This window comes from Oncorhynchus kisutch, linkage group LG26, assembly GCF_002021735.2.
Source record: "Oncorhynchus kisutch isolate 150728-3 linkage group LG26, Okis_V2, whole genome shotgun sequence".
Lineage (NCBI taxonomy): Eukaryota > Metazoa > Chordata > Actinopteri > Salmoniformes > Salmonidae > Oncorhynchus > Oncorhynchus kisutch.
The window spans coordinates 14,892,894-14,920,070 of NC_034199.2; the positions used below are offsets into that span (position 1 = coordinate 14,892,894).

At 44.4% G+C, this 27,177-nt stretch overlaps 1 protein-coding gene across 6 annotated transcripts in view; it reads left to right on the forward strand.

The window, feature by feature from the left end:
* Window positions 1-27,177, forward strand: part of stxbp5l (syntaxin binding protein 5L) — a 218,138-nt gene that overhangs the window by 186,610 nt on the left and 4,351 nt on the right. For 2 of the 6 annotated variants that reach the window (XM_031805714.1, XM_031805716.1), the window contains 7 exons: window positions 6,224-6,328; window positions 9,151-9,204; window positions 12,933-13,115; window positions 19,560-19,661; window positions 21,152-21,391; window positions 21,846-22,209; window positions 22,364-22,529. In XM_031805714.1, coding sequence (XP_031661574.1) covers window positions 6,224-6,328; window positions 9,151-9,204; window positions 12,933-13,115; window positions 19,560-19,661; window positions 21,152-21,391; window positions 21,846-22,209; window positions 22,364-22,529 — 1,214 coding nt within the window. The remainder of the gene's footprint in view (window positions 1-6,223; window positions 6,329-9,150; window positions 9,205-12,932; window positions 13,116-19,559; window positions 19,662-21,151; window positions 21,392-21,845; window positions 22,210-22,363; window positions 22,530-27,177) is intronic. The other 4 variants (XM_031805719.1, XM_031805717.1, XM_031805715.1 and 1 more) reach the window with 3 other exon arrangements.

Sequence of the window (27,177 nt, forward strand, 5' to 3'; positions counted from 1 at the left end):
CGACCTGTACGCTCTCGTTGGCTGGCCCTCGCTTCATACTCGTCGCCAAACCCACTGGCTCCATGTCATCTACAAGACCCTGCTAGGTAAAGTCCCCCCTTATCTCAGCTCGCTGGTCACCATAGCATCTCCCACCTGTAGCACACGCTCCAGCAGGTATATCTCTCTAGTCACCCCCAAAACCAATTCTTTCTTTGGCCGCCTCTCCTTCCAGTTCTCTGCTGCCAATGACTGGAACGAACTACAAAAATCTCTGAAACTGGAAACACTTATCTCCCTCACTAGCTTTAAGCACCAACTGTCAGAGCAGCTCACAGATTACTGCACCTGTACATAGCCCACCTATAATTTAGCCCAAACAACTACCTCTTTCCCAACTGTATTTAATTTTAATTTATTTATTTATTTTGCTCCTTTGCACCCCATTATTTTTTTATTTCTACTTTGCACATTCTTCCATTGCAAAACTACCATTCCAGTATTTTACTTGCTATATTGTATTTACTTTGCCATCTTGGCCTTTTTTGCCTTTACCTCCCTTCTCACCTCATTTGCTCACATTGTATATAGACTTGTTTATACTGCATTATTGACTGTATGTTTGTTTTTACTCCATGTGTAACTCTGTGTCGTTTTATCTGTCGAACTGCTTTGCTTTATCTTGGCCAGGTCGCAATTGTAAATGAGAACTTGTTCTCAACTTGCCTACCTGGTTAAATAAAGGTAAAATAAAAAAATAAATAAAAAAATAAGTATTTGATACATCAGAAAAGCAGAACTTAATATTTGGTACAGAAACTTTTGTTTGCAATTACAGAGATCATACGTTTCCTGTAGTTCTTGACCAGGTTTGCACACACTGCAGCAGGGATTTTGGCCTACTCCTCCATACAGACCTTCTTCAGATCCTTCAGGTTTTGGGGCTGTCGCTGGGCAAAACGGACTTTCAGCTCCCTCCAAAGATTTTCTATTGGGTTCAGGTCTGGAGACTGGCTAGGCCACTCCAGGACCTTGGGATGCTTCTTACGGAGCCACTCCTTAGTTGCCCTGGCTGTGTGTTTCGGGTCGTTGTCATGCTGGAAGACCCAGCCACGACCCATCTTCAATGCTCTTACTGAGGGTAGGAGGTTGTTGGCCAAGATCTCGCGGTGCAGTTGTCCGTTCCCCTTTGCAGAAAAGCATCCCCAAAGAATGATGTTTCCACCTCCATGCTTCACGGTTGGGATGGTGTTCTTGGGGTTGTACTCATCCTTCTTCTTCCTCCAAACACGGCGAGTGGAGTTTAGACCAAAAAGCTCTATTTTTGTCTCATCAGACCACATGACCTTCTCCCATTCCTCCTCTGGATCATCCAGATGGTCATTGGCAAACTTCAGACGGGCCTGGACATGCGCTGGCTTGAGCAGGGGGCCCTTGAGTGCGCTGCAGGATTTTAATCCATGACTGCGTAGTGTTTTACTAATGGTTTTCTTTGAGACTGTGGTCCCAGCTCTCTTCAGGTCATTGACCAGATCCTGCCGTGTAGTTCTGGGCTGATCCCTCACCTTCCTCATGATCATTGATGCCCCACGAGGTGAGATCTTGCATGGACCCCAGACCGAGGGTGATTGACCGTCATCTTGAACTTCTTCCATTTTCTAATAATTGCGCCAACTGTTGTTGCCTTCTCACCAAGCTGCTTGCCTATTGTCCTGTAGCCCATCCCACCCTTGTGCCGGTCTACAATTTTATCCCTGATGTCCTTTCACAGCTCTCTGGTCTTGGCCATTGTGGAGAGGTTGGAGTCTGTTTGATTGAGTGTGTGGACAGGTGTCTTTTATACAGCTAACAAGCTCAAAAAGGTGCAGTTAATACAGGTAATGAGTGGAGAACAGGAAACGTACAATTCTTTTCCAGTCCATTTAAATGTTGAGCTTGAAGTGATGAAATTCTCCAAGCGCTAGAGAGTGTCTGAAGTTAAGGGGAGTCCGATGTTGGGGGGAAATGAGGTAGTTCTGTTTTTGAGCTGTTCTTGTTGTTTTGTGTGGACCCCAGGAAGTGGTGTTTTGTGTGGACCCCAGGAAGAGTAGCTGCTTCTTTCGCAACAGCTAATGGGGATCCTAATACAATGCCAAATACCCAAAGTTGTGTCAAGTTGACTGGATGTCCTTTGGGTGGTGGACCATTCTTGTTACACAAAGGAATCTGTTGAGCGTGAAAAACCCATCAGCACTGCAGTTCTTGACACAAACCGGTGCGCCTGGCGTCTACTACCATGCCCCGTTCAAAAGCACTTATATTTTTTGTCTATCCCATTCACCCTCTGAACTCACAATCCACGTCTTAATTGTCTCAAGGCTTAAAAATCCTTCTTTAACTTGTCTCCTCTCCTTCATCTAGCTGATTAAAGTGGATTTAACAAATGACATCAATAAGGGATCATAGCTATCACCTGTTCAGTCTATCATGGAAAGAGCTTTTGTATACTCGGTGTGTGTGTGTATATATATATATATATATATGTATATATACCTCTCTCTCTCTTTCTAATTATTTATATATATATATATATATATATATATATAAATAATTTGAAAGAGAGAGAGCGATAGTGGCCTGCAGGTTTGCTAGATGGATGTGTTAGAGTGAGTAGGTTGGCCAGTAAGGGAGTTTGCCCCAGGCCAGATGCACCAGACTGTTCTGGTGCATCAGAAAATTGGCTTCTGTGTGTGTGTGCGCGTGTGTGTTTGACAGCGTTACATTTTTTCCCACTGCCCTTCTCCTCCTCTTTATCACTCCCCTCCTCTCCCCTCCCTTTCTCCTCTCTCTGCTCAGACCAAACCAGCTGTGCCTGAGAATGAGCATTGAGAAGGAGCTGGGGCTAAATGTTTAATATTTGTCTTTTTCACACTGAAAAAGGAGGATAGCAAACATTGAGCGGTTGCCTGCAGCTGCTGGAGAGGGAGGGAGGGAGGGAGGGAGGGAGGGAGGGAGGGAGGGAGAGAGAGAGAGAGAGAGAGAGAGAGAGAGAGAGAGAGAGAGAGAGAGAGAGAGAGAGAGAGAGAGAGAGAGAGAGAGAGAGAGAGAGAGAGAGAGAGAGAGAGAGAGAGAGAGAGAGAGAGAGAGAGAGAGAGAGAGAGAGAGAGAGAGAGAGAGAGAGAGAGAGAGAGAGAGAGAGAGAGAGAGAGAGAGAGAGAGAGAGAGAGAGAGAGAGAGAGAGAGAGAGAGAGAGAGAGAGAGAGAGAGAGAGAGAGAGAGAGAGAGAGAGAGAGAGAGAGAGAGAGAGAGAGAGAGAGAGAGAGAGAGAGAGAGAGAGAGAGAGAGAGAGAGAGAGAGAGAGAGATACTGCTGTTGGACTAATGTGTGTGTGATGGGAATACAATGCCAGCCGTGCTGTTAGACCTGCTGTGTTCTCTAGGCTTTGGTTTCTATACAGCCTTGCTTTATACTTGATGTAAGGCCATCTTTATTTCACTGGGAGTATGTGTACGTACATGTCTCTGAGTGTGTTTGCGTACATTTTTTTATATATATTTTTTTACATAGCCTAAGATAGCAGATTCTCAGCAACTTAAGTTTAGACACATGTTCTTCTTCTGTGTACATATTTGCTTCGTATTTGAATCATCACTTTGCCAGACAGAGCCATCATCACCTATAAATAATGTTCTCACCAGGCCCCAGACATTAAATCTATAACGGAATGTGTGGAAGGGGGCTGATTAATGGTGTCAACAATGACCTGTAATGTCTGTTACGGTGATGTCACTGTGTTTGATGTGTTCCTCTTAGGAGCGCGCCACACGTTGCTCTGTCTGTGCGGTTCACTTAGTGCTGACGCGCCGACAGGGGACGGAGAAAGAAGTGTCAATTGGCATGTACTCAAGCAGACAGCTATTTAACCAGCATCTTATTTTGCAGGAAGCAAGAATCCACTTGAACTCTCAAACCTGTCAGTGGGGCGTGAATAACTTGAAATGCTTTGTGTGGCGTTTGGGAAATGGAAAGAATTCGGGGAAGAAAGAGAATGATGGAGGAGGAGGGAGGGAGGTGGTGTGTGTGTGTGTGGGGGGGGGGGGGGTGGAGGAAAGGAGTGAGGGGTGTTTGTGAAAGCACAGCCATTCTGAAGAAAAACTTTTCCCACTGACTTTTCCCCCGACAGGGATTGATGAGGCCTGTTTTTCCTGACGTCATCTATTCTGCCCGATATTTACACACTTATTTCCAGAGGCGAATCTAAGCTCCGGAGCATGTTGTGAATATTTAATGAGTCCATCCCAAAAAATGTTTTCTCTGTTTGGAGACGTATGCTTTTGGAAATCAATTTGCCATAAGCGTCTGCATTATGAATGAACATGGCTTCTGATTCAGAGGAAGTAGGACCAGTAAATGTAAGGCCTTTGCACAAGGCTCTCTTTCTCTCCCTCCCTCTCTCTCTCTCTAGCGTTCTCTCTTTCCATCTTTCTCTCTCTCTCTCTTTCTCTCCCCCCGCTCCTTCTCCCGCTCCCTCCCTGTCCCTCTCTCTCTTTCTCTCTCTATCTTTCCATCTCTCTCGCTATCTCTCTCGCCCTGACTGCAGTTTCTCTTGGGTCTATAGGATCTTAGACCTGGCTGACCCTGCCATTGTATCCACACATCTCCTGAGGATACAGTGTTGGTGGTATGCCGTTAGAAGGAATGCATACCAATGTGCATAGCTATGTGGAATATGTCAGGGTAGCCTATCTATTATCTGGTCCCACCCCTTTTATTGATTGCAGAGATGAGAAAAGCGAGACCGGTGGAGATTGGGTAGGAAGAGAAATGAGGATGTGATGTGTGACTGTGTGGTGTTTACAAAGGTGCAGAGAAAAGGAATGATGACGACGTGTGTAAAGAATGCCACAGGTATGGCTGGAGAAAAAGTGGTGGGAAACATAGAGGATATCAGAGGCAGGAAGGAAGAGATGGACAGATGACAGGCAGATGAAAGGCAGAGTCTCCATCCTGAGGCAGAGGGCTCATGGCGAGATTCTGTCGTCGTTATTCTCCCAAGCAACTCTGAGGTGATTAGTGACCTGAGCCTGGCTGGCTCTTGCTGTCCCCTTGCCCTGACACCCCAGTCCTGCTGTGACCACCACTGGCCAAACCCAGACCCGGCAGGCAGCCTATTAACTATCCCACCATCACCCGTCTCAACTCTCCTCTCTCTCACTCCCTCCTTCCTACTTCCGTTGCACCTCTCCACACTGGGAAACATCCCCCCCCCCCCCCCGTTAGGCCCCGTAATTGGCCCCATGTTCGTCTTTGAAGCCATATCCTCCTTTCTGTTGTTGTTTGTTTACTTTGTTACTATCTCTTGTTGTGTCTGGGTTTCTGCTCACGATGGCTGCTGTGGCTGATGGTAGTATAGATCCTGTAGTCTGGGGCGAGACGCGAGTCGTGAGGTTGGGCAAAATAAGTGGAAATGCCAGAGAGTGGCTCTGACCAAGCAGGATAAATTTAGAGGCACAGCGAGGCTCCAGGAGAAGAGAGGAGAGGTGATGGTGCTGTCCCTGAGCTCACAGGCTGGCTGTTTAAAGGGTAGCTTAAAGGAGAGCGGGGAGCTGAAGCCACCTGCCTGGGCTGGATGTGGCCGTTCTTATCTCCTTTAATGAGCAGAGTGGCTGGGATTAAATGTACTTACTGTTCACCACACACCTGCACACCAAGTTTGAAACATCATTTAGTCTGTGTTGTCACAAGGAATCTAACGAGAATTGGAAAATGAGTTTGAGAGGTGCTAGAGAGCAAATTTTACAGTACAGTAAGAAAGCACATGTTGTTAGCCAAGTCTGGAATCGATACGTCAAGAACACTCTCTCATCCTGAATTCTGTTGGAAGGGTGCTGGGTTATTTTGACCGGAGTGTGACTGGACTAGACAACCGGCTGTGGGGAAGTCCTAGCATATATGTTAACAACAGGTGTTACTTTACCTGTATCATCAATGACAACATTTCATTGAGTTGCAGTGATTTGTGATGGTGAGTCGTGATAGTAGTTGTTGACATAGTAGTCGTTGTAGTAGCAGTATTAGTCGTTGTTTTCGTTGTCGTGGTTGTGTTTGCATGGTAGCCTTACCTTGACCTTATCGCACACGTTTATATTGGTATCTTCAGAATCAACTGCTATTATGTACCTGCTTGTATTTATCTCAATTCACCCATGTTGTCTTGTTTTCTCCCTCCTGAAAAGTGTGTGTTCTGTTGCATCTCCTATTCCAGTTCCCTACCCAAGCTCCCTTCACTATGACCCTCGCTCCATGCCTGAGCCTGTGGCCAGTCTGAGAGCCAGCCACTGCAGTCCAGTCTTTTACTTACTGGACAATGGTAAGAGGAGGGACCACGGCCCAGGGAAACCTGTCCCTCTCACGTCCTATCGCTGGGGGAGTGTGCGTGGGTGGGTGGGTGGGCTGAGGGGTGGAGGGTGGAGGGAGGATGGTTTGTGGGTGGGTTTGTGGGTGTGGGGCGTTGCATGGTAGCATATGGAGTGTGTTCCTATGCTTGTCTGTTCCAACTTTCAACATTGTGATCCATGCATCTGCGAGCAGAAGATGTAGAGCTTATCGGCGTTGTTGCATTGCCTCAGCCCCAGCTGTAGGGGGCGATGTGTGTTTTGTGCTGGGTCTAGTCTGGTCTTGTGGCCTTGCATCCTTCATCAGCCGTGCTACTGAGGAAGGCTGCGGAGAAAAGCGGGAGGAGTCAGTCAAGGTCAGACACTCCTCCCTAATTCTTCAGCTCCTCTGTGATTCATCCATGTTGTTGTTGTTGTTGTTGTTGTTGTTGTTGTCATGTTCTTGTGAGGAAGGCCATGCATCTTTGCCCTTCCTGTTGGGAGGCACTCTGACTCTCATTCCTTTGTAACACTAACTTTGTCTATTTGGTTTTTCTCACCCACAACCTCCTCTTTGACATAATAACAACATCTAATACTCTGTGATGTGTCTAACTGCATGGACTCCATGATGATACCAGACAGCTGTGTCTAGGTTCTCTATTCCCGCCCCCAATGAAATATCGACCTATCAGGAGCATCGGAAACCGACAGGCTGATTAACTTTTAGTTACACATTTCAAATATGGACAGACCAGGAATAGTTTACCCCCGATTTTGATAAGAAATGACCGTACCAGACATTTTTATTTTAAAGACAGTTGGATAACATAAATTGGAATCAAATCAAATATTACGAGTAGGCTACACCAACATTAGTTTTCCATTCACATGGGTAAATTGCTACAGTAGATTTGTCATGGTAAATGAGAAAATACTTTATTTCAGTTGTACGGAAGGATTGTCAAATCGATGAATTGCACTTAATCTGCTCAAAAAGTAGGACTAAATGGTTCCGTTGATAATACCCATCAACAGGGTGAACATACTGTATCTTCAGAGACTTTGGTCACAGGCAGGACTAAGGTAACACCGACATCAGCTTTAGGGAGCAGTAGAGGTGTCCAATAATGGTTGCAATTGAGATTAGCTGTGCAAGTGAATTTAACCCATATTGATGGTTTAACAAGAGATCAATTAACGGTAATCTGGTGGCCATTGATGGTTTGACAAGAGATCAATTGACGGTAATCTGGTGGCCAATGATGGTTGCAATATGCTCCATGTCACTAGCAATTAATACTCCCTAAATATTTACCATAGAATGGCATTTGGATGTTATCAGGGCATATAAACAAGACAATATACTTTTCTATTTTTCCATAACTGAGAAAGACAAACTGGCCTTTCGTAGGGCAACAGGTTGATATGTAGCATAATTATGTCCCCAAATATGTAAATACTGTCATTTGTTAAAAGGCATCGCTGGCACAATGCACAGTCCCACTTTTTATTCAGTTCAAACATCCTTCTATCCAACAAACATATTCCTACAAGAGTCCTAACATGGTGCAAATGAGCTGTTAAATGACTTGTAGAATTCCACCTGTGAATAGTGAATACCAGTGCTATTGGTAGAGCACTGTCATTCCATCATTATATTCCTCTGTTTCTACACAGTTCTGCTGCTACGCATCATGGCCGCAACATCTGGCCACACACACAGACACGCACACACTTTGTTGATTTCAGAATTAAATGATGCCACGGCACTATACCACAGCAATTTTGTCACAAGCACCGCACAAGGAGAACATTTAATTTACATCAAAATCCCTTTCAAATTCTATGCTCCCAACAAGGCAATTTATCATAAAATGACTCCTGCTTCAATTGTACCTCAGCACACCACTTTCCCCCTACTCAAAGCCCATGAAAGATGGTGGAATTCAGACTTTTGGCCTCTTGAATTATTATCTGTAAAACAGAGTATTATTTTGGGGCCCATAAGAGTTTGTTCAATTTCAAAGCTAAAATGTTCTGGATTCCACTTATAGATGTTGCAATCAAACAACTGCACTTTCCAATATCTGCTAGCTTGCCCCAAACATTACTTTACAAAGATTGGTGTGTGGTTTCTTGATTTGCCATCCTTACAACATCCCACATTTCCCATACACCAGAATAATTATCTAACCAACCAAAACCAGTGTCCTCATGGTATGTCCTTTGAATCGACTGAGGAAAAATTAATGACCGTCTCTCAACATGTACCTTTGCAGTTCTGTATATACTGCAAAATGCTTGCAAAATGTTGAACTTGTTTGTTTCTTTCCAATCTGTTTTGTGTTTTTGAGTTCCCAGTTTATTTATGTTTCTTATGCCAAACCCTCCAGGCCTTAGTGAACTCTGCCAACCCGAACATACAGAAATAAATTAAACAAACAATCAGAAAATACCTCTACTTAAATCAGTTGCTTTTGAGTGGCCAGAGAATGGAAGACTTGGAAGACACACTGGGAAGGAGTCTTGCCCGAAAACGGGTTTCTCGGTTCCTGTTTCTAGAACTGCTTTCACTGTTCCCGTGTCTACACTCTCTGACTGGGAGCACTGGCCTGGGAAAACCATGGAGCATGATGGGAATGGCCTCTGCATCTGCCTGCCATGTGCGACAACTGCACACTTTTGCACGTATTACGTTGTTCAGTTTTTGTTTCGTTTGATCTTTTGTTTTCTGCATCGTTTGGCTTTTACTTTTGCTTCCATTTTGGTTTGGAAACATTAACTGCTCCTTTCTTTCCTATGTCTTTTGTTACAGTAAAGGGACCCGGCAGAAAGTTAAGTCTGCCAACAGATCTTAAGACTGATCTTGGTACGGTAGGCGAAAGCCAGCAGTTTTTACCCTCGTTTCATTTGATTCATTTACTTCCTCTTTTGTCCTGTTATGCGCAGATATACATTTTCTATTTGTTTTGTTTATGTTGTTCACATCAAGTAGCTTCCTCTTCACGCAACCAGCAGTATTTTCTTATCACTCACTTCTTCTCCTCGACCAGCTCATGATGAGACTGAATGGCCTGTTCTTCTCCTTTGACTTTCTATGTCTGTGTTTTTACTTGTCTTAAGCTTTTTTGTTTATCGTACATTTTGCAAGTGTTTCCAAAGGTGGCTCTTACCTCATGCCCATATCGTTTTGGGAGATGCATTTCCAAATGTACTCTCGCTCTATTGAGATTGGACCCTTCTCTGTCTCTCTATACAGCCTCGCTCCATCGTGATTGGATCATTTTCTATCTCCAAACAGCCTTGCTCTATGCTGTGATTGGACCATTCTCTAACTCTAAACAGCCTTGCTCCATCGTGATTGGATCATTTTCGTCTCTCCAACGGGACTTGCTCCATTGTTGCTGGACCATTCTGCATTTCCTGTAGACTGTAGCGACACGCTCTTTCTCAGTACATCCCTTGAGCTCCTACACCCCTTGCAGTCACAGGTTCTCTCGCTCATGCTTCTGCTCTGTCCTGTCCTACTATATCCCTCTACTATAAGCCTCTTTCAATTCATATACAGTACACTAATGTGCCAATATCTACAGTATGACATCTGTGAAATGACAACTGTTTCCTTCAACAGGTTTGAAATGTGTGGCTGTAGTTTTAGAGTGAGACCGTGTCGGGTAAACAAGCCATCATTTAACAGGAAATTAAACTGAAAAGGATGATAGTTGATAGCAAAAATGCACCTACCGCATTGGGAAATGTATCTCCTTTTAAACGTTGAACAACAATTGGAGGCTAATCAAAAAAGGTTCAAGCACTATTCCAAGCAGTCCAAATTCAATTGTACATTAATGCAGTGGAACAAAAATATATTTCAACCGTGATCAGTGCCCTGTTTAGGCTGTTAACATAGTAATGCACCTATGTAATTAGTTCAAATAGAATATGAGCAGCTGTCTGTCATTAGTCAAGGATACAGCTGCTACAAAGTGGGACTGTTTCATGTGATTAAATTACTTGAACCTGCGTGTGTGTGTGTGTGCGCGAACGTGTGTGTGTACTGTATGTGTCTGTGTCTGTGTGTGTGTTAGAGCGAGAGATAGAGAGAAAAAGAGAGTGAGTGTGTGTAGGTGGGGTGGGTAGACTGCCATTTTTCTGATGTGGACCAGTTTCCTTTAGACTGTGCCAGGACAAACCACTGATTGGCACACCCAACCATGATGATAAGTGCTAGCCAGACACACAATGGCGTAGTCATGTAGCACATTCATTGGCACTAGAGCTATCCTCAGTTTCCAAGCCCGCTATTGCCCTGCTACAGCCTGCTGTGAAACTGGACTGGAGGCGCACGCGGACTGGGTGGCACCACAGAGTCTTTCATCCTCACTTAGAAAGTGAACCAGATTTGCATCAATGGGCCTAACAAGGGATTTGGTGTTAGGAGTGTGTGTTCCTTCAAATCACCATAGCTAAACAGACAACCCACTAGAGATTCCTGTCTGGCATATTCAGTAGTTAACACGAGGCCAACTTAGCCTGGTCCCAGATCTGTTTGTGCGTTTGCCTACTCCACTGTCAAAACGAACATGTTTTTGCATGACAATCTCTAGAAGGAGTTGGCAAGCGAGCAGAAGCAGACTGGCACCCAGGCTAATGCCAACTTTCTGAATGCAGTTCTCACTCAACGAGGATTGCTCCCAACAAGCCTCCCTGTCACACACACTGATTTCTGCTCTGGAGTGTAGCACTGGTGGAGTGCTACCTCACTGGGAGCTGTCAGTCAATAAAATGCCAAAGTTTTGTTTACTTGACAGTGAAGACATGGAAGCGGCAGAGTGGTCTGCATCTGGCACAGACGTCGTCAGCTGCTTAATTCTTAGTCTCTTGGCGGCGCAGAGCTTTCCCTGTTTGGCTGACGAAGCCACAGGCTGACGAGCTGCGGAATAGGCGCCAAGCCCATAGAATCCCCCCCTCCCCAAAAGAAATTGCGTCTCATTAACATAGAGTCTTTGGCACGAAAATACCATTGGAGAGAGCAGGCACACACACGCACACGCACATGCGCATCTACGCACACACACGTGCATGCGCACACACACAAGCAAGTGTGGGCACCCACGCGTATTAATATGAATATACACAATTCAGAGCAGGCACCATACATGTACCCACCTTGTCTCAGAGGCATCAGACAGTCCAGTATGCTGTTTCATGGACCTACACTGTATACCTACACTGTATACCTACAGTATCAACCAACTCTATTCAAATATTGATACACTCTGGAATCCACCCAAAGGTCTCTGATTTCTTAAATGTTTGAAGTGCTGCACCGCTCCTGATGCTAGTCTGGTGAGGACCTTACTGGTCAAAAATGTATTACCTGAGTTTCGTCGGCACCTCTCAAAAGTAAAATAAAGTTCGGTACTGAGTGTGAAACTCTCTCAATGCCACTTGAGGACAAAAACAAAGGGAAGATGAAAGACTCTGTAAAATGCCTGGTCCGACCGAATGTACTTTACCATCACCTGTGAATCTATTTATTTATTTTAATCAATATTATTTTGTATATTTTTTATTTTCTTGGCATGGATTGAGTAAAAAGCTTCTCCCTATATTTTGAATGCTTTTCCACTCTCTTTCTCTCTCTATCTCTCTGTAATTATCTCTCTAACTCTCTGTCTCCATCTAAATCTAACTATCTCTCTTTAACGCTCTCTCTCTCTCTCTCCAACTCAATTTCAATTCAATTCAAGGGGCTGTATTGGCATGGGAAACATGTGTTGACATTGCCAAAGCAAGTGAGTTAGATAATATCCTAAAGTGAAATAAACAATAAAAATTAACAGTAAACATTACACACACAGAAGTTTCAAAAGAATAAAGATATTACAAATGTCATAATATATACAGTGTTGTAACGATGTACAAAAGGTTAAAGTACACAAGGGAAAATAAACAAGCACAAATATGGGTTGTATTTACAATGGTGTTTGTTCTTCACTGGTTGCCCTTTTCTTGTGGCAACAGGTCACAAATCTTGCTGCTGTGATGGCACACAGTGGAATTTCCCCCAGTAGATATGGGAGTTTATCAAAATTGGTGTTTGTTTTTTAATTCTTTGTGGATCTGTGTAATCTGAGGGAAATATGTCTCTCTAATATGGTCATACATTTGGCAGGAGGTTAGGAAGTGCAGCTCCGTTTCCACCTCATTTTGTGGGCAGTGTGCACAAAGCCTGTCTTCTCTTGAGAGCCATGTCTGCCTACGGCGGCCTTTTTCAATAGCAAGGCTACGCCCGCGGAGTCTGTACATAGTCAAAGCTTTCCTTAAGTTTGGGTCAGTCACAGTGGTCAGGTAACTCTATCTCTCTTCGTCTCTCTAACTCTATCTCTCTAACTAGATCTCTCGTTCTAACTCTAAACTCAACCTATCTCTCTATCTCTCTAACTAGATCTCTCGTTCTAACTCTAACCTCAACCTATCTCTCTATCTCTCTAACTAGATCTCTCATTCTAACCTCATTACCTCTGTCATTTTCCCCTCTCTCTCTGCTTTGTTTTCCTTAAGTCGTTTGCTAATGCTTTACCGTTGTTGCAGATCATGTCAATGGACATTGCACTAGTCCCACCTCCCAGCCCTGCTCCGTGGGGAAACCTCGCATCACAGGGGTTCCCGAGGGCCCGCGGCTCACCCGGAGAGGGCCTGGCCGACCGCCCTTCCGCAAGGCCCAGTCCGCCGCTTGCATGGAGATCTCTTTGCCTGTTTCCTCCCACACAGAAGGTGTGTGCTTGTCCCTTTCCCCTGAAACTCTCTTCCTAACCTTTTCATCCTCCCATCCTAAGTGCATGTCTGCCAGTCATCAACAGGTAGGGGGTGAGAGGTTGGTTGGGTTGTGGTTGTGGTTGGTGGGATATCTGCTGTTTTCTCATTCATTTTTGATTGTGCCTTCTCTGACTTTTCTATCCTGAAGAAAAAATGGTGAATGCTGTATTACTGAAGTATAACTGACATTGAATGTTACAGTATTATGTCCCTCCTGGTTAGTCACCATATAGCAGGGTGGATACTGTGGGACTTTTCTCTTCAGCATTTTCTGTGATGAGTGTTATATTGATAGGGTAGATGATTACAGTTGACCACTTCAAAACATGTTTCGCCACATGTAAAATTGTAAGAGAACAGCTATAAAGTCAAAGTTCACAAAAAGGTTTTGCTGAAGACAAATTGTTGGGGATTTTCACACACATTTGCTCGCACATACTCCAGCGGCCCTTCCGCTGTGACCTCACTTGTCATTCACAGCCCTTCACTTTCCACCACACCACCACAATGTGACTACACCACAACACTAAAGCCCACACCCTCACTTTGTACCACCCATACCGTCCCTGTGTTAGTGTATCAATGGTGACAGGGTGGGTGTTTGTGTGTGTATATCTATGTGCTGTATGTGTGGCGCCAGTAGGTGTTTCCATTCCATACTGTACTGTGTGGTATGTGTGTGTGTATGTATGTATGTATGTATGTGTGTGTGTGTGTATGTATGTAAAGGTGTATGTATATGTGTATGTATATATATATATATACACCTGTCTAACTCCCTCTAGGTGCTTATCTGACTGCAATACTATCCCAGATGTTGCTACTTGGCTGAATGTATCTGAATGCTGCTGGTTGTTTGTCCAGTGTTTTCTCAACCATTGCATTTGTGATCTCTGGTTACTACCTCAATAGGAAGGTTATCGTCATATGTTTGTCCCGTGTTACAGAGCGTAGGTATGTTTCATTGTTGTGCTCGAATGTGTCTTGAGGCGTCCTGCCACAAATAACATCAAACAGAGGAAATCCTCTCATCTGACACTGTCAAGCGGTTACTCACATCTACTTTCACTCTGTTCCTTGTTGAGCCAAAATGTTTACCTCTCCCCTGCGAAACGCTGTGAGAGAAAACGGCTGCTGTCAGGATGGGTATCAACATGCCATTACGTGCAATCATACCTCCCTGTCAGTCAGCCTTCTTTAGTCACAGTCAGAACGCTGTAGGGACAGCTCGAGACAACATCAAACTACCATTTGGGCCGCAGCCCTTGTCTTATAGCAGCTTACTGTCACTCAGCTCCTGGCCCATTAATAGAACCAGTCTGTCGGGATGTGGTCCTTTTCTCAAAATGGACAAAATGACGGTGAAATGTGTTGAGTGTTGAGGTCAGCTGCCCAGGCCTGTTAATCCTGAGTAGAATGTAACATCCACAAAGGAAATGTTCTACTGGTTATATTCAGGAGGTGGGGTTGTGTGCACCTTAACTAAATGCAAGTTCAATATGCATTTACATAGGCGTTTACATAGGCGATAATAGGCTCTTAAACACAGAGAGCCTTGCATGGTTTATGAACACAGTCCTCCTCCTTACCGAGGATAGAGGGACATTTACTAGATTGTATAGTCACAGCGGCAGCTAATATTGTTAAAAGTGCTGTGCAGATTTGATGCATTACCTTTCCACTATGGATCTGAACATCTAGATTACCACTGGATCTGAACATCCAGATTACCACTATGGATCTGAACATCTAGATTACCACTGGATCTGAACATCCAGATTACCACTATGGATCTGAACATCCAGATTACCACTATGGATCTGAACATCTAGATTACCACTATGGATCTGAACATCTAGATTACCACTATGGATCTGAACATCCAGATTACCACTATGGATCTGAACATCTAGATTACCACTATGGATCTGAACATCTAGATTACCACTATGGATCTGAACATCCAGATTACCACTATGGATCTGAACATCTAGATTACCACTGGATCTGAACATCCAGATTACCACTATGGATCTGAACATCTAGATTACCACTATGGATCTGAACATCCAGATTACCACTATGGATCTGAACATCTAGATTACCACTATGGATCTGAACATCTAGATTACCACTATGGATCTGAACATCTAGATTACCACTGGATCTGAACATCCAGATTAACACTATGGATCTGAACATCTAGATTACCACTGGATCTGAACATCCAGATTACCACTATGGATCTGAACATCCAGATTACCACTATGGATCTGAACATCCAGATTACCACTATGGATCTGAACATCCAGATTACCACTGGATCTGAACATCCAGATTACCACTATGGATCTGAACATCCAGATTACCACTATGGATCTGAACATCTAGATTAACACTATGGATCTGAACATCTAGATTAACACTATGGATCTGAACATCCAGATTATCACTATGGATCTGAACATCCAGATTACCACTATGGATCTGAACATCTAGATTACCACTATGGATCTGAACATCTAGATTACCACTGGATCTGAACATCCAGATTACCACTATGGATCTGAACATCTAGATTACCACTATGGATCTGAACATCCAGATTACCACTATGGATCTGAACATCCAGATTACCACTATGGATCTGAACATCTAGATTACCACTATGGATCTGAACATCTAGATTACCACTGGATCTGAACATCCAGATTACCACTATGGATCTGAACATCCAGATTACCACTATGGATCTGAACATCTAGAGTACCACTATGGATCTGAACATCTAGATTACCACTGGATCTGAACATCCAGATTACCACTATGGATCTGAACATCTAGATTACCACTATGGATCTGAACATCCAGATTACCAATATGGATCTGAACATCTAGATTACCACTGGATCTGAACATCCAGATTACCACTATGGATCTGAACATCTAGATTACCACTGGATCTGAACATCCAGATTACCACTATGGATCTGAACATCCAGATTACCACTATGGATCTGAACATCTAGATTACCACTATGGATCTGAACATCTAGATTACCACTATGGATCTGAACATCTAGATTACCACTATGGATCTGAACATCTAGATTACCACTATGGATCTGAACATCCAAATTACCACTATGGATCTGAACATCCAGATTACCACTATGGATCGGAATATCCAGATATTATTTCAAGAGCTGCATACTAAAACTATACATTATTATGAGTGGTTATGTCAACATCTAAAGGTTAATGTATGTATACTGTTGCTCCTCAGAATGTCAAACATTACTTATAGATGTGTTATACAATCCTTCTCTATCAGAGAGTTAGCGTAATCCACTCTCTGACCTTTCTGAGTCATTCTCAGGATGCCAAACGTTTGACCTGGTATTGATCTGCTGTTGTGTGCTGTCCTGTCAGTGCACAGACCGAGGGGTACTCTGAGTACTGTAAGCCTGGCCAAAGCTCTTCCTATCCAGGTCACACTAGCACTACCGTGGCCTGGCTGGTTCATCCCGATCCGGACGGATTAGCAGACAGACACCAGTGGTCCTTCCAGCTAATCTCTCCGCGGTACAGAGAGGATGGGGACTGCTTCCAAAACGTCACAGTTAGCCGACCTGCGCCGGCGTCAGAGGGCTCTATCACCCAGCTGGAGCGTCAGATCAGACAGATGGTCAGGCAGGTAGGGAGGGACGGAAGGCAGACTGAGCTAGTTGTGTTCCAAGAGGACCCTGGACCCTGGACCAGCCACGGGCTACCGCAGGATGTTCGGTCCTCACGCTGAGTTGTGTTTGATTAGCCGAGGCTGTCCGGAGAACAAAACATTTTAACTTGTCAAAAGTAGCAGCTGCTCCCGAATTGCAAAGACAGTGGGTGATTGTCAGGGATAGAAGTGGACAGGGAGAGAAGGGAAACGACAAATTTATCCATGGTAATGGCAACATAAGAATCTCTATTCCTGAAGATTTCAAAACACACACACCGGCATGCACACTTTCACAAAAACTGTGTGATTTGTATTTCCATTTCCTGAACAAATCCTCCATTAAGGCAGAACCCATGGAGCTGGGAGGCAGGCTGCAGTCTGCTGTGTTCCACATTAGCATACGCTCCATGTTTTAATGAAGGCCACAGTCGCCTTTGTTACTGATCAGATTGATACTGACATGCTATAAATGCCTAGTTTACATGTATTCCCAGAGCTCCTGGGTTAGAATAGTAATAAAACCCCTTTAGAACAGAATATTAGTGCCAAAATGTAGTTTGTTCAATTTCGCTGTAACTCAGAACCTTGACTTCTGTTCGTAATGGAATTAAATGACGGCAGGACGTGTGAAAGCCTTTAGTTAACCTAGATCAGCGTCGTCGACGCGTTGAAGTCGCCAGAGTGCGAAATTGGGAATCGCCTAGATAACAATGAGGAGTCATTGACCGCGCAAATAGGCCTAATACGTATTCTCTCAAAGCTTTTCACACGGTAAGGTGGGTGAGAGGTTACGGTGACACACCGGAAAAATGAAAAGAATTTGTAAAAGGACAGATCACCTCATTTGAACTCGAACTGTGTGACCGTATCAAAACTAGCCAACAGCTCAACAGGTGGATCTTAAAGTGGTTTCCTCAAAATGTCAAAGCACATGGGAGACCAGGCGGTGTTAAAGTATTTTTAGTGCTATATATGCCCTGGGTGGTTCACTAACTATGTTTAAATATCTTTTCCTCTCACCATGGAGACTATAGCTGTGTCCTAAATGGCACCTGTTGCCTTTATGGTGCGCTACTTTTAAACAGGACCCATAGGGCTCTGGTCAAAAATAGTGCACTACTTAGGGAATAGGGTGCCATTTAGGACATGCCCAGTCTATGGCGTGTGTTATGCTGGTGTTCCCATCAGGCAATGCGACCCCCTTACCCATTCAGTTTGTCGCTGGCGCTGGCTGGGTTACCACAGCGATGAAACAGCAGGGTCACTGGAATAATGAAAGGTCAATGAGCGGTGCGAAGGGCTGAGTTCCTGTAATGAGGCCCACACACCAGGCGACACGCCACACACACACCAGGCGACCCGCCACACACACACTCATACACCTGACGCCACACACACACTCATACACCTGACGACACACACACCAGAGAAAGGGGACAGGCACAACATAAACAACATGCCTCCCTGTCTGACAGAGAATGAAATATTAAAGCTATGCAACATGAGGCAATTATGGCCTGTGAACATAGTTACAGCTTTGACATTGTTAGGAGCACACAATGACTGTGACTGGACAAAGACATTGATCGCTGTAACCTTTTACTGCAGTGGGCTAAATCAGGGTCACACAGAGTGTTTCTTGGTAGTCTTAAACAAATCTACTTTAAACAAAAGTATACACCTCACACATGGTTATGGGCTTAAAAGAAATAAGACACCTGTACCATGTCAGATATAGAGTTGAAATGCATTTCATTTGGAGTTTATACACATCACAGAAGACTGAAATATAACAAAACTGTTTGACATAGAAACACCAGATTTTCGTCATTCCTCCCATGAGGCCAAAGTGGTCGCTTTTGGTCATTCACTCCCTGGGTGGTACGTGGGGTATTAACTTGCTGAAACCTATGGGTTTCATTCTAGTAGTGATGAAGTTATTGACTGAGGTGTCAGATGTAGCTCCAGGGCGTCTGTCTGTCCTCGTCTCTCCACAATACTGTCTATGTGTGTCTTGAGTCGCTGAAGCATTGCCCTCCCTCCTTACCTTCCTCTTTACTTTCCTCCCCTCCCTCCCCCCCTTCTTCTCTCCTCCTCCTCCCCTCCCTCTTCCTACTAAATCCCTGCTTGGCCCCCTTGGGGGTCCCCGTGTCCTGTCCGAGTGCCACTGTGCGTGACTTTCATTAGCTACCACCTTGAAGACTCTGTCATGCACAAACATAACCCGGACACACACGGCAGAAAATGAGCTGCCACTCTGGACACAGGCCCGACAACAAAAGCCATTATATTCTCTAGCCTCAATGCTAGCCGGCAGCGTTGTAGCGTAGCGTCGCCCTAAACAGGGCTCGGCTGTACTGCCTTCTGGAGGGATGTTATTTCTCTTCATATCCCTATTGATTAGTCACAGAAACAGGTTTCACTTGTCATGTATGGTCCGAGGAGTTTGGCAGGGGGAGGAGGGTTAGGCAGTTTCTTTCTGCTGGAGGGATAAAAACGTCTGTTTCTCCTTTTTCTTTTGTCCTAACCATGCTCATCCCAGCTGAGTTGTTTTTCTCTCTCTCCCCCTCTGTCTATCTCTGGTATTGCCGTCTGTCCCGTCTGTCCTTCTGTCGGCTGGTTTTCCGGCTGGCTTGGTTGGTGTTGGGGGTTTGGATGGGGGTTGTGATGTGGGGGAATAGGTGGCCATGCGTCCAGGAGGGCAATGCTTCAGCAGTTGCATGGAGTCAGTATGTATTCCCACGACGAGCACCACACCACCTCCTACAACTGGAGCGAGAGAGGTAAGGGGGGCGCAGTGCACCGCCGCGTGCGGCCCACTGTCCCCAACTCCGTCGGTCCAGTACGTCCGTCCTGTGGCCCCACGTTGCTCTGTCACCGTCCATGTCCTGTCTAGAGATGTTCAGGGACACACGCTTGTTGCTCTTGTACTTTGGGGTTGACAGGATGAACACGGTTGTGTACTTTATCTCTCCATGGCTTATAGGAGTGTGTGCTGTGTCCAAGGTACAGCTGTTCTGTATGTGCTTAGTGTACACTGTCCTAATGTTTGCATGCCACGGACACACATCTTTATTGCTGCGTTTTTGCTTGTTCAGTTTTGTTTGCTTGCCTGATAATCCAAGACACTGTGAAATGCCATGAGGTGCATTAATGATGTGCTGGTTCTTTATTCTGATACACTTTTTATTTTCTACTGTTAGTAAAGACAGAGTAGGGCAGAGAGAAAGCAGTGTTTAGCTAGAGCCCTTTCCAATTTGTTCCATTTGCTTTTTGAATGAAAATATTAAGAGTGAACCTTGGGCAATGCAGAAATCCCCAGCCGCTGTTAAGTTATAAAGTCTACGGTGTTTGTAGAACAAGCCCAGGCAGCACATAGTCAGGTTGTAAATAATTGAGAAGTGCATGAATCATTCTTGGGCAATACAGAAATACTTTTATGGTGGAGGCAGGAGGCTAAATCTATAAATATGTAATGGAGGATCCGAATGTCTAGCAAGGCAAGGGGTCAACACAATCTGTGTGTTTTCATGTGATGTGTGTGTGTGTGTGTGTGTGCGCGTCCACCTATTTTGTGTGTGTGTGTGTGTGTGTACAGTATGAGTACCTGTGTTTTGTGTGTGTATGTATGCACATCAGGGTATTTCTTGAACCTGCAGTGAGTGAGAGAACATAATAATGGGAAAATTCAAAAGGACAGAAATGGTTTCGTACTGTGTGTTTGCTTTCATTGGGCCATAATCAAATGAGTCATAGATGGATCCAACTGTAACTAAGCACTACAGCTGTGACTTCATGTTGGTTTGTGGTGTGTGTGTGTGTCTGTCTCTGCGTGTGTGTGTGTGTGTGTGTGTGTGTTGCACGTGTGTGTATGCTCTCACTTGGCTGCTCGTTGTCTCTCCCCCCTTTTAAGCAGCTGTTTTCTCCCTTCTCTATGTTCCACATCTCTCTCTTCCTGGTCTTATTGCCTTGTTTCTCTTTTTGTATATCACCCTCTGTTTTCTGTCTGTCTGCATACTCCATTGTCCTATTCCTGTTCTCTCTCTCTCTTCTTCTCTCCACTCTGTCTACTGTTTTCCTTCCTTCCTTCCTTCCTTCCTTCCTTCCTTCCTTCCTTCCTTCCTTCCTTCCTTCCTTCCTTCCTTCCTTCCTTCCTTCCTTCCTTCCTTCCTTCCTTCCTTCCTTCCTTCCCTCTCTCTCTCTCTCTCTCCCTCCCTCTCCCCCCTCTGCCTCATTGTGTCTGTGTCCTTCCCCGGAATTTGTTGTAAAGCAGAAAGTAGAGAGAACTCATTCAGTCGCTCGCGGAGCTCCAGTGTGTCCAGCATTGATCGCGACACCAAGGAGTCAGTGACCACGCTGCAGTTCGGAGAGTCCTACGGCCGTAAGGGCGATGCTCTGCCTACCGCCTGCCTGTGGGTGGGCACCAGCCTGGGCGTGGTCCTGCTCCTGCCCATATCCATCCCCACAGAAGAGGAGGAGAGGATGGAGGAGCCCATCACCATGGGGCCCAGTGGTGAGCCTGTCTGCCTGAGGGAATGATAGATGGTCTGGGGGAAGGAGATCCTGAATGTGGCCTGCCTTAGCCTTCGTTATTTTGATGTCATTGACATTAGACAGGATTGTAATGGAGGAATCACTCACTGACTCACAGGGTAGGATGTAGGGGTGCAGGTTCAACAGAGGGCATGGTGGTGGGGGAGGGGCTTACTCTTCAAGCCCACCTAAGCAACAATTGAGAAGAGATTATCGATATGCTAACGTGGGTGTGATAATGGGATTTGCAGTTAGGCATTCTTCGCTGCCCTCCTACTCTCTCATTCCATTTCAATGACTGATATTAGTCAATATTAGATAGCAAGATCAGAAAGAATTGAATGTTTGGTGAATATAGAAAAGATCTCGGATGTCACGTTACCGAAAGTGCTATCTTTTCTTATCTTATCTGCCTCTTTCCATGGCACACCCAGGTACCGTCCTGATGCTAAAAGGCTCTGTGTTGAGATTTGCCTTCCTGGACTGTGGGGGCGCTCTCATTCAGAGTCCCTACGAGGTGTGGCGGGACCCCAACGGACCCGAGGACCCCGACCGGACCCGCAGGCGCAAGCTGATCAACTTCTCCCCGTCATCATCCCAGGAGGCGTGCGGTGACGGTCACCTGGCCGTTGTGTGCTCTGAGAAGCAGGCCAAGGTCATCCTCATGCCCACCCAGGCTGTCCTGTTCACCCACAACATCACCGAGTCCTCCTTCCTCCTGCGGGCTGACGTTGTCTCCGTCTGCAACAGCGTCTGCCTGGCCTGCTTCTGTGCCAACGGACACATCATGACCCTTAGGTATACGGTCGGTCTTTCTCATGCCTGTTAAAAGCTGTCTTGGTCGTGTTCCCTTGATGGATCGAAAATACCTATTCCTACAGGCCCATGAGATGACTTCTACTACTACCACCCTTGACAGCGTTGTGTTTTTTCTGTTGTTGTCTCCTCCCAGTTTGCCCAGTCTAAGACCCCTGATGGATATCAACTACCTTCCCCTGACCGACTTGCGTATCGCCCGGACCTTTGTCTTCACTAACGGAGGCCAGGCCCTGTATCTGAGCTCTCCTACAGAGATACAGCGTCTCACATACAGCCAGGAGATGACGGACAACCTACAGGTCAGCACCCATCTGTGTGTGCATTTGTGTACTGTGGAGTTTAGAATGATCTGTACTTGTTTGTGTGTGTGTGTGTGTGTGTGTGTGTGTGTGTGTGTGTGTGTGTCTATGCGTATCTGTGCATGTGTTTGTGTGTCTATCCTTGGTAATCTCATTGCTCTGTGGGTATGACAGCACATTGCGTCCTGCAGCTTAGGCAGAGTGATTTCTCAGAGCCAGTGGTGCAGTAAATATATGGGTGCTATAATTGATACCTTTGCTAAAGCCCAATCATGACAGTGGCCATTGAAGTGAAATGTCACGCTTGTCATGTGTGGTTTGAGTTCCACTGCGCTGACTCCGTGGTGGTGGAGTGTGTGTGCAGCGTTGGCGAGTAGTGAACGACATGTAGCTCAACTATATTTTGCAGTAGCTTGGTGGTAGTTGAACTACATTCTAATCTAGGTAGTGTTTTCAGTAGTTAATGACTTTTTTTGTCATGTCGCGCTGTAGCTAACTACTGGAACTACACACTATACATTCAGCAAAGATCAAATAAAATATGGTTGGCAGGAATTTCCTTTCTTTTTCGGCATCAGACCTGCCCAATTCTCACTTGAAACTAAACGCTGACATTCTGTACAATACCTTAGAAAAATGGATGACGCAGTGGAGTGGAGTTTTCACTAATGAATCGCACTTATACCACAGTGGCAAAATAAAACAACATTAAAGCACACATTTACTGGTAGAAATAACATTTCTCTGTTGATATATACAGTATATATATATATATACAAAAAAAAGCTAATTCATACTTTCTCATCTTTTGTTTGCGGTCATCTGTTAGATTAGTTCTATATCTAGAGACAGGACCCAGACGTTAGTTCTATTAGTTCTATATCTAGAGACAAGATCCAGTCGTTAGTTCTATCAGGTTTATATATAGAGACAAGACCCAGTCGTTAGTTCTATATCTAGAGACAAGAGCCAGTTGTTAGTTCTATTATTTATATATCTAGAGTCAAGACCCAGTTGTTAGTTCTATTATTTCTATATCTAAGACCCAGTTGTTAGTTATATATTCTGTTTTATTTTTGTAACGGAAGTGTAACTTAATTTATTGCAGTGTGAAGGAATCGGTAGCTAGGAAAACTATACTTTCAGAGTAGCTTTCCCAACACTGTGTGTGTCTGTGTGTTGCTATAGAGCCATCACAACAAACACACACTAATAAGAGCAGACATTGGTGAAGCTCCAGCTTCAGACATGCAGTCCTTCTCATCCAGCAACATGACTGAACATATAGCATAATCCTACTGCCATCTGCTGGCACAGTAAAACTCCAACACTGATATGCTTCTCAGCAAGCGTCCTTTTTGAAATTGGCAGACAAGTGATGACTTCACCTACAATATTTCAAACCTGGTTCATCAACTGCGTGCTTTTTTTAGCCAACTTGCAATCCCTAAATATCCACAAATCCCATTGTGCGTAATCTGCTGTTGTGTGCCTCTGGTTCGATATGACTGTTACTGTGTGTTTATGTTGATTAGTTAGGACTGTGTTACTGTGTGTTTATGTTGGTTAGAAATGTGTATTAATGTGTGTGTGTGTGTATTAATGTGTATGTGTGTGTGTACTTGTGTGTGCAGGTATTAATGTGTGTGTATTAATCTGTGTTGTGTGTGTGTGTGTGTGTGTGTGTATTAATGTGTGTCAAATCAAATCAAATGTTATTTGTCATGTGCCGAATGCTGAAACGCTTACTTACGAGCCCTTTACCAACAATGCACTTAAGAGGCCTCCCGGGTGGCGCAGTAGTCTAAGACACTGCATCGCAGTGAAAGCTGTGCCACCAGAGATTCTGGGTTCGAGCCCAGGCTCTGTCCCAGCCGGCCGCGACTGGGAGGCCCATGGGGCGATGCACAATTGGCTCGGGTTTGGCCGGCAGGGATATCCTTGTCTCATCGCGCACTAGCGACTCCTGTGGCGGGCCGGGCGCAACGCACGCTGACCAGGTCGCCAGGTGTACTGTGTTTCCTCCAACACATTGGTGCGGCTGGCCTCCGGGTTGGATGTGCATTGTGTTTCGGGTTGTGTTTCGGAGGAGGCATGGCTCTCGACCTTTGCCTCTCCCGAGTCTGTACGGTTGCAGGGATGAGACATGACTGTAACTACTACCAATTGGATACCACGAAATTGGGGAGATTAAAAAGGGGTTCAAAATGAAATGAAAACTATGCACTTAAAGTAAGAAAATGAACAAATAGATAAAAATAAAATAGTAACACAATAACAATAACGAGACTATATACAGTACAGGCTATATACTGTACAAGGTGTTCTGTATAAGGTATACATGAATGCTTACGAGCCTGCTGCTGCCTACCACCGCTCAGTCAGACTGCTCTATCAAATCATAGACTTAATTATAACATAATAACACACAGAAATACGAGCCTTAATATGGTTGAATCCGGAAACTATCTTTTCGAAAACAAAACTTTTATTATTTCAGTGAAATACAGAACCGTTCCGTATTTTATCTAAATATTCCTGTTACATTGCACAACCTTCAATGTTATGTCATAATTACGTAAAATTCTGGCAAATTAGGCGGGCCAAACTGTTGCATATACCCGGACTCTGCGTGCAATGAACGCAAGAGAAGTGACACAATTTCACCTGGTTAATTTTGCCTGCTAACCTGGATTTCTTTTAGCTAAATATGCAGGTTTAGAAATATATACTTCTGTGTATTGATTTTAAGAAAGGCATTGGTGTTTATGGTTAGGTACCGTCGTGCAACGATCAAGCTTTTTTGTTAAATCATCCCCCGTTTGGCGAAGTTGGCTGTCTTTGTTAGGAAGAAATAAACTGTCTTCACACAGTTCGCAATGAGCCAGGCGGCCCAAACTGCTGAATATACCCTGACTCTGTTGCAAGAGAAGTGACACAATTTACCTAGTTAAAATAGATTCATGTTAGCAGGCAATATTAACTAAATATGCAGGTTTAAAAATATATATGTTTGTATTGATTTTAAGAAAGGCATTGATGTTTATGGTTAGGTAGACGTTGGAAGAACGACAGTCCTTTTTCGCGAATGCGCACTGCATCGATTATATGCAACGCAGGACACGCTAGATAAACTAGTAATATCATCAACCATGTGTAGTTAACTAGTGATTATGATTGATTGATTGTTTTTATAAGATAAGTTTAATGCTAGCTAGCAACTTACCTTGCCTTCTTACTGCATTCGAGTAACAGGCAGGCTCCTCGTGGAGTGCAATGAAAGGCAGGTGGTTAGAGTGTTGGACTAGTGAACTGTAAGGTTGCAAGATTGAATCCCAGAGCTGACAAGGTAAAAATCTGCCCCTGATCAAGGCAGTTAACCCACCGTTCCTTGGCCGTCATTGAAATAAGAATGTGTTCTTAACTTGCAAGTTAAATAAAGGTGTAAAATTTTTACAAAAAAATCAAATCGGTGTCCAAAAATACCGATTTACGATTGTTATTATTTTCCAACAATTGCACGTTAGCAAGAAGAATGGAAGGCATTGGGAGTTTGCTCGCCTCCCAATTCTCAGAAGAATCCCTGATCTGCTTCCCCTTTTCCGGTGTCTTTTCTTCATGCAAAAGGTATGGATCTGGGCCTGTTCCAGTGAAAGCAGGATATCCTTCTCGTCAGACTCGTTGAAAGGAAAAGTTAGATTTGCATGATTTAGCATAATTAATCATTACCGTTGGCTCGACTGACCTCACAAAAGGCTTTCTCTCTCTCCAAGTTGAGACCTTGAAACTGAGATACCTCAGTTGTTCCCGTAGCAATATTCTGTGCTTACTGCCAAGTTGAGGAACAGTGATAGTGAGGATTCCTCCATACATGATCAGTCATTCACCCGCATGGCTGGGTTGCCTTTGTAATCCGTAATAGTTTGCAAGCCCTGCCACATCGGACGAGCGTCAGAGCTGGTGTAATAGGATTCGATCTTAGACTTGTATTGATGCTTTGCCTGTTTGATGGTTCATTGGAAGGTGTAGCGGGTTTTCTTATAAGCGGCCAGATTTGTATCCCACTCCTTGAAAGCGGCAGCTCTAGCCATTCCCTCAGTGAGGATGTTACCTGTAATCCAATACTTCTGGTTGGGATATGTACATACGGTCACTGATGCACTTATTAATTAAGCCGGTGACTGATGTGGTAAACTCCTCAATGTCGTTGGATGAATCCCAGAACATATTCCAATCTGTGCTAGCGAAAATGTCCTGTAGCTTAGTGTCCGCTTCATCTGACCACTTCCGTATTGAGTTCATGACTTATACTTCCTGTTTGAGTTTTTGCTTGTAAACAGGAATCAGAAATATAGAGTTATGGTTACGGTTACACAGGAGACATGCTGGTAGAAATGAGGTAAAATGGATTTCAGTTTCCCTGCATTAAAATCCCTGGCCACTAGGAGCGCTGCATCTAGGTGAGCTTATGGTTTTATACAACTCGTTGAGGGCGGTCTTACTGCCAGCATTGGTTTGTGGTGGTAAATAGACAGCTTTGAAAAATATAAATTAAAACTATTTTAGTAAATAGTGTGTTCTACAGCTTATCAAGAGGTATTCTAACTCAGATGAGCAGAACCTTGAGACTTCCTTAATATTAGAGATT